At 49.3% G+C, this 18,215-nt stretch overlaps 1 protein-coding gene across 2 annotated transcripts in view; it reads right to left on the minus strand.

Annotated features, from left to right (window-relative positions):
- The window catches only part of PLXNC1 (plexin C1), a 141,794-nt gene extending 133,331 nt beyond the window's left edge, over positions 1–8,463 (minus strand). For both annotated transcript variants that reach the window (XM_046646768.1, XM_046646767.1), the window contains exon 1: positions 7,084–8,463. In XM_046646768.1, coding sequence (XP_046502724.1) covers positions 7,084–8,145 — 1,062 coding nt within the window. In that variant the 5' untranslated portion in view covers positions 8,146–8,463. The remainder of the gene's footprint in view (positions 1–7,083) is intronic.
- Between the last annotated feature and the right edge of the window lie 9,752 nt (positions 8,464–18,215).

Consider the following 18,215-nt stretch of genomic DNA (forward strand, 5'->3'; position numbering starts at 1 on the left):
CTTTCACACTCCAGTGGCAGAGTAGAGCCATTGATGCTCTGACCTTTGCAGAAGGTTTGCTGACCCCTGCATCACAGCATCGGCCAGGGTGGTGCGGAGGGATTGCTGGGGCCAAAGTCCTCTTGTAACTGCTCCGAGAAGAACACTGTGTCTAACTATTGAGTAGACAGTCAAACTGATATGAACATCAACTACGGAAACTGTGAAACAAAGGTCACGACTCTATTTAGTTTTGTGATAGTATAAAAATTAGCAGTTTCGTCAGGACAGAAAATTAAAACTGAGAAAACCTATGAGCACATTTCATAAACAACACTATCATGCCCCTTTCCCCACAAACAGGTTAGACCCACGATGCCTACAAATTGTCCCCCAGCAGACTTAGGGATTTCTCAGAGCAGGCCTCAGCCTTCATCTGCTATGAGCCACCACATGTTCAGGGAAGGCAGAAGTCATCAAGAAGCTTGAAGGGTGACAGAGATGGCACCATGCTATTGTAGTCAACATAGCGGTCGCCGTGTGGCTCTTCCACCATTCCAGTCTAAGGGACTCGCCCACGGCACCTACTGGGGGCCAGCACATGCTTGAACCCCTTCTTCTGACTGGACCAGGGGTCGGTACCTGCCCCAAGAACACAAATCTCTGCCCTGACCTAGGGCTCTAATTGGGTGTGAAAAGATGAATTGGACCCAATTCTCTCTCTTTCCTGGTAATTTAAATAAATAATACAGAAGGTTGTTGCCAGTGGGTAGCCGATACAGAAGGTGAAATGCTATTGGGAGGATGAGTGGGGATCAAGGCAGGCTGCAGAACATTTGGGCGGAGAGGTTGAGGGGCAGACGTCTAAGGAAGAAGAGCAGGCCATGCGGGAGCAGGACTGGGGGAGGCAGCTGGACTCAGTCGTGTTGACAGTGAAACCTCAGGGTGAGCATCCACCATTTCCTGCTGCTGAGCAACTTCCAGTTGCCTTGAGTCCAGGACCTCCTTCCAATTCCATATCAAGGAGCCCCGTTGTATTACTATTAATAATTATGATGGCGACGATAGTAAATACGTACATAGCATTTACTATGGGTCAAGTCATGTTCATCCTAGACACATTTTCATCAATCCAGACAAATAGGACGACTATTTATAAATGAAGAAACTGAGGCATAGAAAGGTTGAATAACTTGCCCAAGGTCACACAACTGCTAAGTGGCAGCTTTGGTCCCAGCTGACCTGGCTCCAGAGGCTGTGCACATAACAACCACACAGTACTTCTCCTATTCCTAGATTTCCACGTATTTCCATGTGTTTCTTTCCACTAAATCCTCACCCCTTCTTTGAACTTGCTTAAGTAGATCTTGTTTCATGCAACCAACCATGCCTAAGATAGAAATTGGTATCAGGACTGTGTTGTAAAGAGCAGACCCTTGAAGAGAATCTCAGTGTCTGGAAATGGTTCTGATGTACAGCAGAGTGGATGACTCTAGAAATCCCTCCCAATCTTGGAATGACATGCAAATAGACTGTTGTACGCAAGAGTGAAGGAGCTCATTAACCCATGACCTGGAGGTCCTTGAGACTCAGACTATAAGCTCACAAATGGGAAGGCTTTAGATGGTTTTCTAGGTATTTCCTTTGACCAACTGGAAGAGAATAAGGAATATAAGAGTAGTGGCAGGAGTTGGTTACTTTATATGCCTCAAGGAAAACTGCAATGGAAAAAATGGGACACGGTCTTACCCCAGGTGCCTCAGGTGGAATACAAGAAAAATTGTGTTACCTTCCAGCGGTGGTTCTAAAACCTGAGTGTATATTAGAATCTCCTGGAGGGCTTGTTAAGACACAGATTGCCAGTCCCACTCCACATTCAGTTTCTGATTTAGTAAGTCTGATGTGGGGCCCAAGAATGTGCATTTCTAGCAAGTTCCCAGGTCATGCCGATGCTGCTGGTCCAGAGACTACCCTTTGAGAACCACTGCCTACAGCACAAAGCCCTTTCCTCTCGTCACTGAAAGCCATGCTCGTGCACATTATTAAATGATACCATAGAAGTTCCAACCACGCTGCGTTGCTATGGTCAACGTTAACTCCCAGATTGGCAAGACCAGAGCCTGGCTGTTCCAACGAATGGGGATTTTTGGGAAGAGCCAGAGGAATGGAAATGTCAGCTAGCCCAGAACCAGGCAAGAAAGAGGCTCTGACACATCAGACATTAAGAAAAAGACCATGGAAAGGGAGTTTGAAGTGGCCAGACTCAGGAAAGTGTTGCCGCTAAGTACAGACAACATTTCCAACGTGATCCTCCAAGACCCTTCATTTATTAAATCAACAAATATTTCTCAAGCCCCAGCTACATACCAGGTACTATACTCTGGTTCCACAAACTCTGGTTTCAACAAAGAACAAAATGTTACAAGGTTCCTGACCTTCTGGAGCTTACATTTTCACTGTGGCTGTTTAATAAAGACGAGGGTGCCTGTGACCCAGACATAACCGGCTGAGATCTTAGGATTTAGTTTATGATCTAGGATGTGTCCAAGAACAAAAACTGGGAGCAGTCCTTGAGGCCATGGAGGTCTCTCCGAGGTTGTTTATAAGCCTGAATACAAACAATGCCAACACTGTCTAGAAGTTGACAGCTGAGGAACTACAACCCTCCCAGAGTCTGAACTTCCGGTGGTCAAAGACCCAGACACTCATTCACTGTCGAGGATCCTCTCTAAGTTCTATTGTAAGTCTTATGGCCGCAAACAGATAATCTTATCAGAGCAGTTGCAAGGGCCTAGCATGTTCCGTGCAGGATATGATCGACACTAGAACCCAAAATCTGTGGTGCTGGGCTGTCCTTGGCAGTGCTTAAGAGCCAGACCACCAAGAGTCTAAATCCTCTGCCATTTACCAGGTGTGGAACCTTAACCAAAGCTCTCTGGGCCTTAATTTCCTCAACTGTAAAATCATAATAACTACAGTCCTTGCCCCATGGGTGACTCTGAGAATCAGCCAAAAGTAAGGTATGTAAAGTACTTAGCACAAAGCCTGGCCATGCTAACTATCCAGTAGATAGTAGCTATGATTGCCTTTTTTTTTTTTTGTCTTTCTAAGTAGGCGCTGGGCTTTTTAAATCCGCCCCTGCATATGAGATGTGTGGTGGTCAAACTAGATGACAGTAAAACTCACCATCTAGTCTATAGACTGCAAAATGGCTCGAGAGGATCATAACAGAAGCTAAAGGAGGAATAAACATAACAGGAAGACTGTGGATTTTGAGGTCAACAAGGCTGCATTGCCAAGTGGTCCTGGGACATCACTTCTGCATGCAGTGGCTAGAAGTGTCTTGGGTTACTGTCTGTTGGAGAGCATGTGAGCATTTTGTGGTTGTCTGCATGGCAGTTAAATTATGTCAGGCCACGGAATTCTGTGAGCATAGAAGAAGTAGGTGTCTCCCCACAAAGGGTAAAATGAACTAGAAGAGTCAGTCCCGTTGGCCAACACTGTAGGAAAACACGCCACCGTCAGTGCCGACAGAGGGGGTGGCCACCATGTTTAAACCACAAGCAACCCCAGGACCCAGCGACGGCAGCCAAACAAATCTGGTACTATCAGACTTCAAAACTCAGGTACAAACACTTTTCTATGAGCGCATTGGTGTGCCAGGGGTAGCAGGAGTTCAGAGACGGAGGAAGTTAAATTAATTAATTTGTACATAACTTAAAACATTCACTTTCATATTAACCCAAGCTCACAGATATGTTTTGGAACAGAATGGGAAAAAAAAATCACATGAAGTTTTCAAACACTCTGAGGAGCACCCTCCAGCCTCAGCCCCACGTGCGAGGGGAGGTTGCTCGCTGCTGCTTTAATTAGGGGACTTTCAAGGGAAAGATTGAGAAGCACCAGAGTGGTGGGAAGAATACAGAAGTCCTGTAGACGCGGCAGGACCTGGGTTTAAGCTGGAGGCTCTGACAATTACCTCGAGCAAGTTGCTTAACTGATCTTGAGCTTCCTCATCAGGTAAATGGGAATGCTCCCCACAGAATCAACCTGACTTGATGAGGGGCTCAGAAGAAATTATACACCGGGCAGTGCTGTTCAAATATTTACGAGCATTCTTAGAGACAGGCTCTCCAAAAATCGGCTGCCTTGGCACATTGGTGGGCTGATGCTAACCTGCAATAGTTGTGAAACGGGATTCAAAGTTGATGACAAGGCAGAAAAAGTAATGGCCCAGTGTGCAAACGGCGGAGGACCCGCTCATGGCACAAGCATCTCGTAAATTAATCCTTAGCAGGAGAAGCTGAAGGGGAGGAGAAGCAGCCGACAGGAGATAAGAAGAGAACCAAGAAAGGAGAAACACAATCCCGTCACTTTGCTCCCAATGGTTGATTGAAAATGGAAAATAAGAGCGAGCCGTCTATCTAGCAGGGGAGGGAGACGGCTTGTGCCTTCCTGCCTGCGGATTACTGTCGACATGACTGTGCCTGCTCTGGAGGAATCGCTGCTGGAATCTATTGAGGCTCCCTCTAGAGTGTTTCAAGTTCACCTCCTGTTTTAGGCACCTATAATTCAGCACGCCTCTTCCAAAACACATTCAAAACCTGAAAATAAAATGCAGAACAAATGCAACCAAATGACATCATTGTTCTGAGTGACAACCGGGGGCACCCTGATCCCATGACCCCATTAAACAGGGTTGCCACCTGCTATTGTCCTTTCAGTGGCGCCCAGCACAGAGCGTTGCTTACACTAGCAGGCATCAAACAAATATTTGTTGAATTAAGTATCGTATCTGCCTATTTAATAGGTTAGAAAGTTGTCACCCTTTTCATCAAAACGACCACCTCTTTCTCCTTCAAACTCCTCTTGAAATTCAATTCCATTAAGCCTTTTTAATGCACACGAGCAGCAAGGAATTTACTTAAATAAAAAAAAATGCAAAACTCCAAGCTCCCACCTGTGCAGCCATGACATGCTATTGTTTGAACCAGAGTATATTATTTAACTTGGATGACAAGCTCAGGGGCTAGAGATCCGGTCTTTCAGCTCTGAGCACAGTGGGAGTTCTCGATAAATAACAGCAGCAAGAAATGCCGTAGAGGGACCTATTTTAATTATTCATTTTTCTAATTCCAGATTTTTTGGCAGCATGAGTTTATCCCTTGCTTGATTTCCAAGGGGCAGCTCTCTCCCAGAGGCTCCCGTGAAGATGATAAACAGCTCTCGACTTCCCCATCCCCTCCCCATCCCAGCGCAAGTGGGAACACCTGATCCAGCCAAAACATGGATCCGGAGTGCATTCAGGATGCCTGCTGGGTTTGGAAGGGATCGAAGTCCTCCAGGACCCAATGGGTAGAGAGAGGCAGTCAAGAGAAATGTTTTGGCTCCGAAGATCTACACAGCTGTCAGATGGCAAAGCTTGGACTTCCACTGTTATTACCTGCGGCGGGCCTCCGAGCTGTCTTGTCATTAACCCTAGAGACCAAGTATGCCTATAGCTTGACAGAAAGTAATATTGGGGGGTATTTTCAAGTCTTTCAACAGAGAAGTAGGAGGCAATGATTTTTGCCAAACTTGAACTACTAGATTATAAAGCTCTCAGAAAGACAGGTATGAAATATTAAATTATATGTGTATAGCAAGATGAAGTCTTTTAGGGAGCATTGTTATTTATGCTTTAAAAAAAATGATGCCAGTAACTAAATGAAGGTATTATGTTGTGTGTCCGTCCCAGCAGTCAACTGACAAGCAAGGAGGGAGAAGCAAGTGACCATCCTAAGGGGCTTTGCAAAAGACCTCAGTTTTTGACTCCCTGAATAATAGGGCTAATGTTTGGTAAGATGTGCTTTGCAGAGAAAGGGGTGGGTGGCGGTGGGAGTGCCTTCTAGATACATATTAATACCTTTGAGCCAATGCTCCTCTGTGTGCCTACACAACCAATGTACCAACACAACACATTTTCCAAGTGGAGGCTTCTGTCTTTCCTCTCTGACGCATTTTATACCAAAACAATGGCAACACCTGTAGCCGTTAATTTCTGCTCTTTGATTTCTGTCCAGTTATCAAAGGAGGCTCTTAGCAGGCCCCCCTCTCAGGAGCCATATGTGGAGTTGATGTGCCAGCAGCCTTGGAAGGAAAACGGCCTCCGAGAAGTGCACAATGGCTCCATAATCCCCATCAACTGGACCCTCTTGAACCGCGGCTTTATTTTCCAGTCAAAGAAATGCCAATCTCAAGAGTCAAGCTGTGGCTGCCCTGGGAGCCCAGGGGAAACCTGTGTCGTTTGCCTTGTTCCTGCACAACGCAAGGGTGGTGCCTCTGAGCCCCGCGGTCCAGTCCGGCAATCTGGAGCTGACAAACTGCCTGTAGCACCCCGACACTTTCTCTCGCCCTGCCCCCCATGGTGAGGCTTTACACCAAAGCCACCTCCGCCTCCCCTGCCTCTCTCCCCAGCCGGGAGACCGAAGCTCGCCCTCATCAGAGCCACAGCTCCGCCCCCTTGCACTGGGTCACGCCGAGGGTTCTGTTCCACCAAGCACGAGCCTCTTTTCCAGGCTAGCGCTGACCTATGTTGAGCAGGCTACCAACTCTTCAGACGACATCGCATGTGTTACTTGGCGGGGGCGGAGGGGGGAGCACAAAGGCTGGGGTGTGGCAGCAAGCCCTTTAGGTTCAATGGCTTCTCTGCTGAGGGCACTGTGTTTGATAACTATGCTGAAGAGAAGGGTCAAACCCACCTGCCTGCTAAGACCACACACCTGGGGATGCGAAGAGGACGGGGTTGGGGGGACTACTTGGGGAAGCTAAGCCTGAAACAAGCGTCCACCTTGGGACAGAGAAGAATGGAACTGGGATGCAGCGCTGGAGTTTTGAGCCTAACTCCTACCCTCTCCACCTCCCTTTTACACTCCCTTTGGGAACCTCGGGCTGTGCTTTGAGGAGCCCGAGGTCTCGGAGACTGTGTGAGAACTGCCATCCGGCGGCCACCGGGCTGTGTGAATCCGGGACCCAGTAAATGTCAACCCGCTCTCCCTCCCACTCTGTCTCGGCGGCGGCTCCCCAGCCGGAGGGCCCCCCGCGGCGTCCAGGGGCAGGACTTACGCAGTTTTGATCGCTCTCGAAGTCCCCGCTGCAGCTCTCGGCGGCGCGCGCCTGGATCTCACTCATCCTGAAGAGGCAGAGCGCCGTGGTGGCGGGGGAGCGCCTCTCCTGGCTCTCCCCAGTGGCGGCGCTGAACACGCCGGCCCAGACGTCCAGGGCCTCCACCAAGCTGGAGGAGAGGAGCAGGCGGCGGCCGTCGGGGTGGCCGTGGCCGCAGTCGAGAGCCGCCTGGCCCTGGAACTGCACGTCGGCACTCTGCGCGATGCGCGCCATGCTGGGCCAGCCGGTGGCGGCGCCGCTCGTGTAGTTGTAGGGGTAGTAGGGGAAGTAGACGCTGCCGTTCCAGAGAAAGGCGTCCACGAAGTGCAGGCTGCCCGCGCCCAACCTCAGCTTGAGGCGGCCCAGCTCCTGCGTGGCCAGGCTGCGCACCTCCGTGTCCTTGAGCGCGATGGCCGTGTCGCGGTCGGACGCCGCCGGGTTGCAGCGGCTCGCCGTCTTGGGCTCGGGTAGCACGTAGGTGGCAGCCACGGCCAGGTACCAGCGGTTCGTGTTGCCCACGCGGTACACCACGCCGGCCGTCGAGCCCTGCGGGTGACACGACACCACCTCGGTGCCGTTGCGCAGGGAGCCGCGGCTCAGGTTGCCCAGGTGCCGCACCTCACAGGCGCCCCGGTCGAAGGTCCAGCCGGTGAGCAGCAGCCCCCCGGGGCTGCCTGCCCCCTCGCGGTAGGGCAGCAGCAGCTTGCTGAAGCTGCTCCCCGGCCGGGGCCGCACGGGGGGCGCCAGCGAGACGGGCTCCGTGCAGTTGCCCACTTGGTCCCGGTACAGGCGAGAGAGGCTGTGCTCCAGGCTGTAGTCCAGCTGGTCCAGGCAGCTGCCGCTCGCCACGAACACGCCGTCCGCCAGGCTCGCCGCGATGGCTCCGATGGCTTGTTCTGACCGCCACACGGGCTCGTCCGCGCCCCGGCCGGGCACCGCCAGCGCCAGCAGATAGGCTAGCAGGGGCAGTGGCGCGGCGGGGCGCGGGGGGCGCGGCGGTGCCTTCCTCCGGGAGACCTCCATGGGGCTGGGGGGGCCGCCCCCGGGCAGGGCGCGCGGCGGCTCAGAAGGCTCAGGCGCGCAGCCACGGAGACGCGGGCGGCGGCGGCTCCTGCGCGCGCTCGGGTTCCCGCGGCCGCCCCATCCCCGCAGCTCGCTGGGGAAGGAGAGTGGGGAGGGCGGCGCGCGGCGGGCTCGCTCCGGCAGCCTGTGCAGCGGCGGCGATGGCAAGCCCTGCGCGCTCTGGCGCCGCTTCCTCCTCGCCCTTCTCCGGAGAGTTCCTCTGTGCAGCGCTGGCGCTCGCGGGGAGGCGCGGAGGGGAAGGGAGGGGACGGGCGGAGGAGAGCGAGGCAGGCAGGGAGGGCTAGAGAGGTTGGGTGCGCTTGTGCGTTTCACTTTCCCATTGTGAAAGTGGGATGCAACTGGCCCCCTTCCTCATCCTCTTCCTCCTCCGCCCTCCGCCTCCTGCCCGTCCTCCCTCCCTCCCTCCACGCCCATCTCCCCTCCCCTCTTGATTCGGTGAGATAGGGAGGAGGGAGGTCTCGTAATTTGGGTTACTGTGTAGGTGGCCTCTTTCATCTATTCATAACAAAGCTGAGCCGCCTGCCGCTGCCGCCACGGCCGCCACCATCGCCCTTTGGCTCGCCCGGGGCTCCCGGGGCGCGCTAACAGTGCACCGAGCGGGCTCCTGCGCCCGTCCGCCCGCCAGGCTGCTCCAACGCCGGGGTTTTGTTTACGAGAGCAGTGGGGGGGGATACACAAGGCACCGGGAGCGAGGACCCGGGTCGCTAAGGGGTTGCCGCTGACGCCCGGGGCTCGGGCCACAGGGAAGCTGCGAGGGCGGCTGACAGGTGTGGAGCGGCGGGAGGGAGGCCCTGGGGTGGCGGGCAGGAGACGTGGCGGAGCCGGAGGCTCCGGGGAACTGGGCGCCTCTGTGACAGGCGGGGCTTCCCCGGGTCAGAGGAGTGAGCTGGGGGAAAGGCAGGCGCCAGGACTCCGGTTCTGGACAATCCCCGGGGCTGGTGCTCCCATATTTGAAAAGGTTCTCTAATCTCCCTTGGCAACGGAGTCTGAGGCTCTCAAACCTAGCACTTAGAAAGTTCTACTCGCCATCTAACCTTCATGATCATGGCTAATATTTATTGAGCATTTACTACGTGCTGTTGTAAATTCACTACGTGGATTAAGACTCTTTTAATACCTTTAACAACTCTATTAATTTGTGACTTATTGGCCATTTACAAGTGATGAGAATGATCAGGGAGAGGTTATGGAACTTGCTGGGGTCCTACTGCGGGTAAACAGCAGAGCCAAGATTCCAATCTACATCTAGCTCCAGGGCCACTTACCCATCCCCGCTGTAGCCAAGGGCTACCTGTGGCCGTTACAGTAGTACCCGGAGATCATTCTCAGCAGGTGGGACTGAAAAGTTCCCCAAGTTAAATGCTCCAGGCCACCCTCCCCAGCCCAGCCTTCTAATTTTAGAGCCAGGTACCCTTGTTTCCTTAGAGGCTCTCCCTCTGTCTCATCCTTTCTCACTTCTTTTCTTTGGACCTTCTGAGGTGTCACTACCTCGCCCAGGGGGCGAATATCGGCTGGGTTGCCCCCAACGCCGCCAAGAATTTCTCCAGCACAGCGAGTCATTGTTCACCTTGGTGTAGGTTCATGATTTCTCAGGAGGGGGCCCCCCCAGAGGATGAACAAATACCTCCCAGCTTCCCCAGGCAGGAGAGAGCACCACCAACACCCTTACAGCCTGGCAGGTGATCTGGGGGTGCGCCAGAGGTGTCCTGAGGACCCCAGTGCATCCTTGGGAAATAATCTCTGTCCCTTCCCAGGCTATCTCCAAGCGAGAGGCCCCAGGGACGGTAATTGGTCGCATTCCCTTTCTTCCTTCCCCTCCCAATTCCCCAACTCCAGATAGAATCTGTTTGGGGAGGGGAATGGGTGACCGGACTTCCTCCAGAGCTGAGCCCACCTGAAGGAGCAGCCGTGGCAGGTTGTAAACTTCTACCACGGGGCTTGGAGTTCTCCTTTGCTGAGGGGTAAGGCAGGACAGGAGCCCTGGAAGGCTTAAGGAAAGGAGGGGGCGGGGAGGCAAGAAACAGAAGAGAAGCATGAGTTTCTGCTCCAGACGTGCAGTTCGAGGATCACGTCATTCCAGCAGTGGCTCTCATATTCCGAATTCAGAGTGGTTGTCTTTCCATTCATAATTTCCACACTTGAAATTGGGTAACATTATCTTTGCCTGCCTGTAGGCAGCAAACGCTTTCCCGTGAGATATAAGGTGGCTCTTTCTGCTGTGGTGATGGCGGTTAGGGTGCCCGTGAGGACAGTGGAGGAGTTAGGGCAAAGCCTGGAGATATGGGGTTGATGTTAATCAGGAGATCTTAGGCAAGGCCAAGCAGTTGCTCTCTCTGCTCCCAAATAATCAGGACTTACGCTCCCATCCCCTGCCCACCTGAAATGTTTTAAGAATTTTTGCACTGCCGGAAATGGAAAAAGTGGTATCTACAAAACATCCCCAGAAGCTCATAGAACGCTTCACAGCATAGTAGAGGATTTACGTGCTGGTATTTTGACAGTTTTCCCTGTGAATGATGAAGAACACAATGATCTTCACTGCCGTCATGAACCGGCTGTGGCAGTGTTGTTATGTGCTGAGAAGCAACAGTTCAATTCCATTCTGGAGACGGTTTTACTTCACTGGTAACCAAGTAATTTCTCTAAGTCCCGTAGAGTTGGGACAATCAGGCGCAGACCATCTTGGGAGCTATTCGGATTAAACATACTCTATAGTGCGGCATTTTGATCCCTACTTGATTCATTGCTGCCTCCTTTTGAGAAAGAAACAACATCTTAAAAATACTACAGCAAGAAGTATAAATGGCTCTGATGGTTACAGTTTCTCTCCATTCTACTGGGACCACAAACGCCACTCTTAAGAGCAGGCTTCTTTTTCCTCCCATTTCATTTGTATGCAGGCTCCTGCAGCAAAAGACGTTGGAATCTGTGCCTACTTTTTGGCATGAAAAATGTAGGAGACTAGGAAGCATATAAATGCATTCTTTGCTGATTCTACCCCATTTTGTATACACATGTTTACCCTTTCCAATTTTCTTGCGTACTAAAGCTCCACCTTCAGGACACAAGGACACAAGTTCACATTTGAAAAGTGTGGGAAATAGGAACAGCTGAAATAAATATTTAGGCATGTGGCTTCCATACCTCTGGGGTAACTTTCCCTTGAACACTGCTGTCTGGCCAAGGGTGCAACTCCCACTGATGACAAAACCTCCCTCTCCAACTAATGGAGCTCATCTCGTTGGGTGTCACTTATTGCACATTCGGAACTCACTGCAACACAACTGGCTGAAACCCCAAAAAAAGAAGATGGTGCAGATTTATCCTCCAGATAGAGGTCTGCTACCACGGAAACAGGCAGTTCAGACTGATTCTGAGCAGTTTTAATTGTAGCGTTCTCTAGATGGGAAAGTCTTCATAATGAGAAAATATCAACTCCCTCAGGCACCGAAGGCAATCTGGGTTAACCAGACCATCCACGATCAGACTCATTTCTGCTGGACAGGACTTTATAGATTCTGTGGTTTCCTGCTGAGGCTCAGGACATTAAGAACTGTTCAGTAGGCAATTGGTCACAGTCACAAGATGGCTATCGCTGGCGCTTCAGTTTTCTTTCTGACTTAAAAAAATAATGTGACAGTCGTCTATAGGGATGACTGGGCCAGCAGAGATCAAAAACACCTAAGAATATTAGTTCTGGTGGTCAATGAATTCTCTCTATGCCTTGTCTACGTAGCTACAACCCCCCGGGCAGCATTTGGGAAATAGCACCCAGTGTAGTGAATGGCACAGCAATGTCCTTCTAGGATTTAAGACAGGCCACTTCCTTCTCTATAGCTTTGCTCAAATCTATGGGGTCTTTCACATCGAGGCCCTTATGAAAGTTCCCAGACCCTTTTGGTGACTGACAGGAAAAAGAAATGAGCCAGCCTCCTTTCTAGTCTGCTGATGAGTAGACGGGTGAAAGCAGATAAGATGAAGAGCCATTTAATAAGTTTGAATTGATGCTGAGAGACGAGTTGAACACAGTTCAATCAACGTGAAAAGTCAGTCAAACACAGCACAGTTAAGATGTGGCCGAAGGAACACAGTGCCTCGTCTTCTCTGTCCACCCAACATGGCCCCGGACAATTGTGGAGCATTCTTATGCTTGGTGATAGTGCCCTGTGCCTTTGGTTAATGGGACAATGGCTCAGTGGTGTTCCTTCTGTAGGTGGAATTTGGGTTCACCCCCAACATTACAGTTGTCCTCTTTTCTCACATCATGGCTTAACAGCTCATGGTCATTCACCAACAGAGTTACAACTGTAGACAGGACAATGGATTGGATGTACAAGGAAACAATTCTTTACTCAAAGGCCAATGACTTCCTTTAAGCTAAATAAGGGCCCTCACTCGGCTTTAGAGATGGATGAACTATTGCTTATGGAAAGGATGTAAAATGTCGGATGTTTTTAAGAGACTAGTGATGAGGGCGTCACCCTGGCACCCTAGTACCTCACTTCCCAGGGAGTATACTCAGTGTCACGAAGTTCCTCTTGAGCCCTTTCTCCAAAACACTCACCCAAACCATGAGCAGCTAAGAGTCTGAGACCACTACTGGTTGAAAGCAAAACATGGTAAATCATCAGGCATCACAGTGCTTTTCCAGACCAGCTGGAATTCACCCTGCATGAAGTACGCAAAATCATCTGTTAATGACTTCTTCAGATTTGGGGAATCTATAACTTGCTGAGCAGTCTCTTGGTCACCAGCTTTGCTCTGATTTTCACAAGATTCAATTCTGTCCTGGCTCACATTTTCCTTGCTGTTCTTTTGAAATATGGTGCCAAAAGGGCATCAAGGACTAGACACAAAATGCTGATCCCTCTTTAATAGACGTCTTTTCCCATGTCTCCGTTCTGCCATCACAGCTCTGAAGCTCCCTGTCAGCATAATCCTAGGCCCTGAATCCTTTGATAACTGGCAGCTTGGCATAAACCCATTCAAAGAGAAGAGCTGCCAGAAACCAGGCCCTCATATTATTAATAACTCAAATTCTTGAAATGAATAGCTGAAGATAAGATAAACACACAGATAACTTCACAGTCCACTCATACTTCTGTTTCCTTCAGATCCTGACGGGAAGATGCTCTGAGCTGACAATTAAGTTGCTGTACTTGGCAGTAAGCGGTCTGGTGCTCTCCACCACGCGGTGCCCCTTTCTCAATCTTACGTCCTTGCCACTCCCTAGAAAATATTTCCACCAAGGTGGGAAAGAAGCAACTGGTATCGGCCCTGAGCATGGGCTGTTGGGAAGCTTGGCATGTGGTCCCCATGGTGAGGGCAACTACACTCATCACCCATCCTGGGGGAGGCACTGGGAGTATGGAGCTCCAAACAGCATCCCTTGGACAGTCACAGCCTCATGCACAGGATCCCAAATGCAAATCCCATGGAAGACTGAGAATTTACCTCGCCTTTCTGTCCCTTCTCAAATCCTTCCTAGTTATTTCTTCTTCCCCATCTGTGGCGCATAGCCTCCATTTCTCCCTATAGACTGTCACTCTACTCTTCTGCATCCTGCTCTCCTCTCTGCCCAGAAATTTGACGTTTATGGACATCTCCCTTGCCTTCGGCTTCTGGTTGGATTCAGCCAATGGGAGGCCCCAGCAGGAGATCCAGGGGTGGGTGGCTAGGACGACGTCTACATATTTATTCTTGTAGCTCCGTCCCCTCTGATCCCTGCATTGGCCTGGCTGTGTCCCTCTCGAAGGCCACGGATCCTGTGTGCGGCCCTCCTCACAGCTACAGGTCTAGTCACAACCTTCTCTGGGTTATAACCACCCCCTCACCCCACTCCTCAGGCCTGTGGGAGCCAATGCCTCCTTCAGTTGCTAGCCCTTGCTGGGCTCCCTTTGTCCTGCCCAGACCTCTGCCGTGGTCCCTTCCTTAATGTATCCGTTTGCATGTGTCACCTGTTTCCTGCCAGAACCATAACTGATGAACCAACCTCCCTCCAAACGTGGATCAAGAAGTGATGTAGAATGATATTTAAACTCAGACCTTCTGTTTGTCTACTGATGGAAATCATGGAAGACTGTAGACACAATGGAACTCCTAGTCTTTCTGTTCAAATGTTTGGGTCCCCCAAGTCTGGCACTGGGAAAAGCTACATTTTTATTCCCTCTGCACAGGCTTTCCTACACTGAGTTCAACCCGGTGATACAGATAAATGGAAACCTGACTGGGTAGGATTATATTTTTTTCCAGCTAAATCATAAAACTAAGAGCTTTACCTTAAAAGTAAACCAGGAACGACTGGGGACTGAGCGTTCCGAAGGTGGTGGGGGCAGGGTTGGTTCTGATCTCTAAAATACTGCTGACCTTTTGAAGTATATTTTCAAATAAGACACAAAACTGAACATACTGCTTTTTCCTTTTTGGACATTTCTCCTTAAGTCTGAGCTTCAGCAGTCCCTTCGATCCAGTCCAGAAATTCCATTTTTATTCATTGTTACCAAAACAGGGTTATTAAGAGGTCGCCATCTTCCCCCATCTCCAAACCTCACCCCATCCCACCCCCCACTAAAATTTAAAGATAAATCGGATATTCTTGGTTCCTTCACGGCTCTAGGACAGGTGACACACACAGTGCACTATGGAGTAGAAACAGAAACCATCTTGAGTTCTAAAGAGGGTCCTTTTTTAGAGGGTACTTTATTTTTACCCTGTATGACTTTTGCACTTTAATCATCTGAACCAACCAATTTGAAACCCGACTCCCCTCATTTATTGGACATTCTTAGTGGTGATTAAATATTTACACTGTCAGAGGCTTTGTTCCCCCATCATGAAAGCTGCCAATTTGGAACCTTCAGGTGCTTTCATTGTGAGGAGAGGCACACTTACATTCATAGTCAAAAAGTCAAAAATGAATTTCTCGTCTCTTTGATTTTGTTGGGGGGAGAGGAGGGGGGAGTGATGGTCACAGGACAGGTGTGTGGTCCCAGCAAATTGGATCCCTTGCCGACTAAGGTCAAAGGGCAGTCAGAGCTGTTCTGAGGCCGATTAGCAGAACTGGGCTGAGGCAAGGCCCCCTCATGGATGCAGGACCGCTGGAAGCCCACCTCCCAGTACCTAGAACTCACGGACCTAGGCTCCCACCTGCCTCAGTGCCAACCATGGAGTAGCTGAGGTTTACGTTCCCAGCTCTCAGAATCCCTTTATTTGCCCAACTGCTCCTTCCTCAGTGGTGTTGCCCCCAGCCACCCCAGCCCCTTGGGCGGTCCAGTATAATGACTGCGTGCTTGGGCTACAAAATGGGCATCTGGCCAAGGGAGCAAGAAGGACTGAAATCCAGCCCGCCTTCTGCTCACCAAGCCCTGCATCCTGGCATGGGGTGGGGTATGCCCAAAGGGAAAAGATACTTTTTCCAGACCCAGTGCCACCACTCAGTAACTATGTAGCCTTGGGCTCTCTGAGCTCCAGCATCCTCATTGTACGCTGGAAATAACAGCATCTATCTCACAAGGTTTTCAAGCATATTAAATGAGATGATACATGTAAAGCATTCAGGACAATGGCTGGCACACAGGAAATGTTCAAGAAATAATAACAACATTATTATTATTACTACTATTATTAGCTGCCAAGGTGCTACTGTTATGTTAACCCAGTGTATTAGTTTGCTAGGGCTGCCATGACAAAGTACCATAGACTGAGTGACTTAACAGAAATCTATTTCCTCACCGTTGTGGAGGCTAGAAGTCCAAGATCAAGGTGTCAGCAGGGTTGAATTCTTCTGAGTTCTCTTTGGCTGGTAGCTGGCCTTCTCCGTGTGCTGTCACACGGCCTTCCCTCTGTACTTATCTGTGTCCAAATGCCCTCTTCTTATAAGGACACCAGCCGTACTGGATTAGGGCCCATCCTCATGACTTTATTTTACTTCTTTAAAGACCTCATCTCTAAATACAGTCACATTTTGAGATGTGGGGGTTAGGACTTCAACATATGAATTTTGGGGGGACACAATTCAGCCCATGACACCTATTTCAATTCCCATCCTTAGGGAAGAATTTTAACTAATATTTCTTGGGCGCATGCCCAGTACTGAGCACATTTATTTGGGTTTGACTGGCACTTAAGACTTATGCTCATATTTTGGCTCTTTCCATCATTATTGTCAAAAACAACAAGTATTTATTAAGGGACTTCATACGTAGGGTTTTATGCTAAGAGCTAGGGATATACCAGGTCCTGTCTTCCATTTTTAGTCAGGCCCTTTCATGCCTCTGTGCCTTTGCATATGCCGCACTTATCATCTAAAACATCCTTCTCCTCTTCTCCGCCTTGCAAACTCCTATTCATCATTCAAGGCCCAGTTTAAAAGCCACTTTCTCCTGGGAGTCTTTCTTGAAAGTGTACTAGAAGCATACCAGACTATGAGCTGCTAAAAAATAAATTAATTAAAAGAGAAATCAAGTTCTAATTCATCTTTGTGCCCCCAGGAACTAGCACAGGGCCTGGTATATGGTAAGTGTTCATTTATTTATTCCACAACTTCTGGTAATGAGTATATCTTCCTCAGCAGCCTCTGTTCTTGCGGTGTACTCAGACTTGCCTGTTGGATTTGTTTATCTGAACAGATTCCTCTGCTTGGTTATAAATTCGCTTCTCTGAACCTGAAGAGCACTTTACTGGCCAGTCTGTGATAGCATTAATTCTGTAATTCACTTGACACACTATGCATTCTTTGTGTATACAGCTCTTGTACACAATTGTTTCCTTGAGGTTAGGGAGGGTGTGTTCTTCAGTTTATCTCCATAATTCCCTCTATGCCTCATATTTTTTGTTCACTTACCTGTTTGTTCCTTTAAAAAAATACTTCCTGAGAACCCACCAGGTGCTAAGCATGGGGTGAGGGCTGGAGGTGTGGCAGTGAGCTAGACCGATGGTGCCACCCTGTGCAGCTTTCTGGGCCTTGCACAGACTCAGGTCCAACCAACAGTGGTTGAATTATGCTCTAAGGACTGTAAACTCTTTAGGGGCACATGTCATTCTTTGGGGTATCCACAGCCCCAGCTACAATGCCTCAACTGGCATATGCACAATACATATTTGCCAATCTGTAAGTTGATTATCTCTGTAGAGACGGAGAACACAAAAGAAGTAAAGCAACATCCAGCCACAAAAAATATTATTGACACTATGGAGGAGCAGCCACTAAATATAAGTCTGAGCATTGCTTTTGGATTATTTGTTAATTTACAGCCCCTTTCAGACTTTGTTGGAAAATGGCTTTGTGTTGAAAAAGGAAGAGTCTTATACTGTAATTATGTTAGACAAGCTTATAATAATTACAATAATTATCAACTGAGTGCCAATAATACTTTAAGAACTCCACTGAGCATTAAGATCACACTGGTGTCTAACAGGTATTTAAAATTAAGCTCTTTAAAATTGAAAAGGCACAGATTTAGCATTTTCTGTTTGTTAGTAAGCAAAGATTCTAACAAATAAAAACCCTCCTTTTCATGGTAGAAACTTCTGTTTACAATAAAAACTTTCATCTAAGATGGTTAGTGGGTCCCTTCTGAATCCCGTGAGAATTTAAACAATTGATTTTCTTTAACATACCTTGAAGGATATTCTCTCATCTGTTTGAAAAATAGGACAACATGCCAGATCTCTGAGCCCTTACTGAGTGGAGGACACACCCGGTGGAAAGACAAGCAAGTTTTCATGGGTATATCATTCCATTACGCACAGAAAAAGCCAAGCTTTGATGCGCATCAGGTTTCCCCCTAGTGGATGTAACAGGTACTGGATAAGAAAAAAAATAATAAACATAGTCACTCCCTGAACTGAGTTGGTGGGCACTGTGGTTTACAAGATTTCATTCCTCCCTAGCGTCTGTTCCCCAAAGTTGGAAGTATGTCACCAATTGATAAAGGTTTGATTAGCACTCCTCTTTCTATCTGGCATCCGTAATAATTAAGGTGAGTGCCTGCAGGCTTGCAAATACAGCA

The sequence above is a fragment of the Equus quagga genome, chromosome 19 (genome assembly GCF_021613505.1).
Source record: "Equus quagga isolate Etosha38 chromosome 19, UCLA_HA_Equagga_1.0, whole genome shotgun sequence".
Classification (NCBI taxonomy): domain Eukaryota; kingdom Metazoa; phylum Chordata; class Mammalia; order Perissodactyla; family Equidae; genus Equus; species Equus quagga.